At 34.2% G+C, this 5,042-nt stretch overlaps 1 protein-coding gene across 1 annotated transcript; it reads left to right on the plus strand.

Annotated features, from left to right (window-relative positions):
- The first annotated feature begins 1,961 nt into the window (after positions 1-1,961).
- LOC110881869 (zinc finger MYM-type protein 1-like) lies at positions 1,962-4,187 on the plus strand. Its single transcript, XM_022130016.2, has one exon. The coding sequence runs from the start codon at positions 1,962-1,964 to the stop codon at positions 4,185-4,187; it is 2,226 nt and encodes a 741-aa protein (XP_021985708.2).
- Positions 4,188-5,042: the final 855 nt, after the last annotated feature.

A 5,042-nucleotide genomic window follows, 5' to 3' on the forward strand; every position in this document is an offset into this window, starting at 1 on the left:
AATAATAATAATAATAATAATAATAATAATAATAATAATAATAATAATAATAAAGGAGCTAGTGGATGCACATAACATCCACTGGTCAGTCGCCGCCTTTATTAACCAATAAACAATATTGTGTCGTCTTTTTTCACCAATAACACAACTTTACTATTTCCCATCCATAACAAATGTAATATAGGAAATGTAATATAGGAAATATGTGTTTGACCAAAGAAAGGATACATTGTTGTTATAATGAATTGAATGGTAAAAATAAAGTTGAAGAAACTTTATTTAAAGTATGATTTGCAAAATAAGAAAAAGACCCATGATTGCATTTTAGTGCACCACTTAATGTGGAATCACTTTGTGCGTTTTGGGTCGACATTTGCTTCTTAGATTCTTCTAACAAAAGTCCACTCATATAATGCTTTGTTCCACTAATAACCTTTTGCTACGAGTTTAAGTGTCATTATTTACAAAATTAAAGGAACATACATTAAACATTATTTTTATGATGTGCGGAGTTGCAGCTGTTTGGAATGGCACCGAAGAAGATGACTGATGGAGAAGAAAGTTTTTTTTTTTTTATTTTCTTTTTCTGTAATATATGTGGACCCTAATTATTTTAATATTTGACTTCTTTGTTACTTTTTTTTAAATAATAAAAGGTATTTTAGTTATTTATAAACCTGGACTATATATGTAATTAACTAAATAAAATCCAAAACTAAATTGGAAGTAAATGGTGAAGATTTGATCTCTTATCCCTCTCGTGACCTCCATGTTGCATTGCTTCATCTTTTTTTGAATTTTGATCAGGGGCGAAGTATAGAAGGGGCCGGGGGACGCTCGACCCCCCGAACTTTTCATTCAGTAGTGTTATATATGTACGTTTTTAACCCCCGGTTCTATAGAAGTTTTTGGGTATATACATTTCAACCCCCTGTCATTCGGGTCAAGCTTCGCCACTGATATTGATGTACCAGTGCATCATTTTTGCCGGTTGGCCGACGTCTCTGTCTATAGCAAATGCTCTAATGTAGTGCTAAACAGGGCCGGTTAAGCCCATGTGCAGGCTGGGCCTGTGCACAGGGCCCAAACCAGCATGGGGCCCAAAAAAAACAAAAATTCCTGTATATAATAGGCCCAATTACAGAATTACTAGATTAGTTTCACATGTATACTAAAGCCCATAGTCCCATACGGTTATAGTGATTAAATTTTGAAATAGGCCCAATAACCAATTACAAACAATAACTCAATAAGGCCTGATATGAGGATAATGAGGGGACGAGGGAACTGGGAAACAAAAAGACGAAAGAACTGGCTGGGAAACAAAAAGACGCAACGCTGAAACTGAATGCCTGAATCGCTGAGTGCTGAGACGTTTTTGATTCGTTCGTTTCACATTTTTTTATATCAGAGGTATGTTAATAACTTAATATCAGTCGCTGATGCTGATTCGTTTTTGATTTCATATGTTTTCAATCGGAGATTCGTTTTTGATCTGAATATACATGCTATATATATGTATAAAAACTGTAATGATCTGAATATTCATCATCGTTCGTTTTTGATTCCCTTTTGATTCGTTCGGAGGCATGTTAACAGTTAATATATATTGCTTGAACCATGATTCCATGAATGTTAGTTAATAGTTTGCACTTTGCTGTATGTTTATGTTAGTTTGAAATTGAAATATTGAATGAATCATGATTCATGAATGCTATATTGCTATTTGTTAATAACTAGTAGAGGTATTCCGTGCTTCGCGACGGAAATTCGATTGGTATCGTTTCACTCCTTTAAGATACCGACACTTGTTATGGTAATCGAAAGAAAAAACCCAAAGCATATAAAATTTATCTAGACTTAGATAAAGAAAATAAAGTAACTTTAAGATTTTTTGTTAAGTGATGTTTTGTGATTGAAATATTGAATGAATGTTTTTTTTTTGTTAATATTTAGACATTATGCCTCCCGTTCCTAAATACAAATACCCATCCGGCCATCAAAAACGTAAGAAGAGGAAGCTAGAGGAAGAGAAAAGAAAGGCGGACGACGTAAAACAAAACCGAATAAACAAGTTTTTTTCAAAAGAAACTCAAAATTCTAGTTATAGCTTGGGTGATGATAATGTGGGTCAAGAGGCTAATGTGGGTCAAGAGGCTAATGTGGGCGAAGACAATGTGACCGTAGGTGAAGAAGGTAATGTGGGCGAAGACAATGTGACCGTAGGTGAAGACAACATGAATGTAGGTGAAGATAATGTTAATGATACCGTAGATGAAGATGATGTTAATCCGGTTCCGGATATTGATATTTTTGATCCTAGAAATTGGGGTGGGCTTAGTAATGACATGATTAAAGAGTTGGTTACGAAAGGTCCAAAAAGAGATATGGATGTTAAGGGCCCCGTGGATAAATTTGGAAGACATTTTTCTAATACCATGTACACTAGAATTTTATCAAATAGGGAGACGTGCGATAGAGAATGGCTAGTGTATTCGAAAAAACTTGACAAACTCTATTGTTTTTGTTGTAAAGTTTTTAGAACGCGGCATCCGAAAGGTGGGTTGGATGATGAAGGTTATAACGATTGGAGACATGCCAGTGGTAGACTTAAAGAACATGAAGTTGGTTTAGAACATTTCAAGAATATGAATGAATGGTTTGAATTGCGGCAAAGGTTGAAATGCAAAGAAACAATTGACAAAGGGGCATATGAGCACTTTAGAAAAGAAAAAGATTATTGGAAACAAGTCATCTTAAGGATTATTGCACTTGTGAAGTTTCTTGCAAAATATGGCTTAGCGTTTCGTGGGTCAAATGAGAAGTTGTATCAAAAAGGAAATGGAAACTTTTTGGGTTTGGTTGAGATGTTGGAAGAGTTTGACCCGATTATGAAAGAACATGTGCGCCGAGTTTTGAATGAAGAGTTCCATGTACACTTTCTTAGCCACAATATTCAAAACGAGTTGATACAATTATTAGGGGATAAAGTTAGAACCGAAATCATCAAGAAAGTTAAGCAAGCAAAGTATTACTCCATCATCCTCGATTGCACGCCTGATACAAGTCACCAAGAGCAAATGTCCATAATTGTGAGGTATGTGAATTTTAACTCTAGTTCTGTGACCATTGAGGAATCCTTTTTAGGTTTTTTGGTTGTTGATGATACCACGGGTTTAGGACTTTTTGAAGTAACATGTAAGGAATTAGAGTCGCTTGATCTTGATATTGGTGATATGCGTGGTCAAGGCTACGATAATGGGGCAAACATGAGAGGAAAAAACAAAGGAGTTCAAACTAGATTTTTAGAAAAAAATCCTAGAGCTTTCTATAGTGCTTGTGGTTGTCATAGTCTAAATCTAGCATTGTGTGACATGGCTAACACAATTACTAAGTCTAAGGAATTTTTTGGAACAATACAACGGTTATATACTATCTTTGCCCATTCTATTAATAGGTGGCAAATTTTGAAAGACAATGTTAAAGGATTAACTCTTAAATCATTGTCTACAACTCGTTGGGAAAGTCGTATAGATAGTATTAAGCCTATAAGAACTCAACTTGGAGATGTAAGAAAAGCTTTGCGAGAAGTTAGGGGGACGGATAGAGATGCTAAAATCATAAGTGAAGCTAAATCATTAGAAGAGTATGAACTTGGTGATTTTGAATTTTTGGCACAAATTGTCATTTGGTTTGAATTATTATCAAAGGTGAATATGGTGAGCAAACGGTTGCAAGCAAAAGATGTTGTTCTTGATGTTGCTATTGATGAAGTGGACAAATTAATTAAATTCTTTAAGAATTATAGAGAAGTGGGGTTCTCTAAGGCACTTGATGAAGCTAGAGAAATTGCAAATGAAATAGGTGTTAATGCGGTATTTCGTCAAAAACGTGTGATATATAGGAAAAAACAATTTGATGAATCGTCAAGTGTAGAAGAAGTAACATTTTCACCCGAGGAGGATTTTAGAGTAAATTATTTTTTAAGTATTATTGATCAAGCTATTTTTTCACTTGAAACAAGATTTGAACAATACCAAAAATTCGAAAAAATATTTGGGTTTTTGTTTCCTAAAAAGTTGAAGACTCTTGATGAAGCCAAGCTTAAGGAGTGTTGTTATCGCCTTGACGATGCATTGAAGTATGAAGGAGAATCTGATATTGATGCTAAAGAATTGTGTAGTTGAAGTTGATTACTACATTTTTACCGAGACACATTGACAACCCTTTTGACGTTTTAGACTATATCTTCCAACGCAGTACTACTTATCCTTATGCTATAAATGCATATAAAGTGTTGTTGACAATTCCGGTAACCGTGGCATCGGCAGAAAGAAGTTTCTCAAAGTTGAAGTTGTTGAAGACCTATTTACGTTCTATAATGTCACAAGAAAGGCTAAACGGGTTGGCGACAATATCTATTGAAAGTGAAATATTAGATACTATGGATTACAAGGAGTTGATCGAGAGCTTTGCTTCAAAAAACGCTAGGAGAACCACACTGTTTGCTTAGCAAGTAAGTTCGATACTTTGATCATTTTTGCTACACTATTTTTGTTAATTTGTTTTATCTATTTCATAACAATTATCGTAGTATTATAAATTTTTAGTATTTATATATACATATGATTGAATGATTGATGAGTTTATGTTATATGAAGATTTGCGAATAGGGCCCAAATTTTTTATCTCGAACAGGGCCAAAATTTTTTTTGTGATTTTCGGAGACGGCCCTGGTGCTAAATAAGAGATAAACCAGGTATCATATTGTATTAATGAATTATATGATTGGATTACGTCATGAGTGTTATTTGTAGAGGACATAATTACATTTCTAGTCTCTATGATATCCTATACTATCATCTTGATCTTGGTATGATACTCCCCACAAGCTATGCAGGATAGAGAGTTAGCTTGAGATGTAAAAGACTAAAAAACACTAAACTAAATCAGATTAGCTACTCATACTTAGCACTGCTATACAACTTGTCCATTTTTTGTGTGTTGGAACTTAGATCTGTGTAGCCTATTTAAAAAAAAAA

The sequence above is a fragment of the Helianthus annuus genome, chromosome 10, assembly GCF_002127325.2.
Source record: "Helianthus annuus cultivar XRQ/B chromosome 10, HanXRQr2.0-SUNRISE, whole genome shotgun sequence".
NCBI lineage: Eukaryota > Viridiplantae > Streptophyta > Magnoliopsida > Asterales > Asteraceae > Helianthus > Helianthus annuus.

Bases quoted from the DNA above. Each gene is read 5' to 3' on its own strand.
- LOC110881869 (XM_022130016.2), top strand. From the start codon at position 1,962: ATGCCTCCCGTTCCTAAATACAAATACCCATCCGGCCATCAAAAACGT.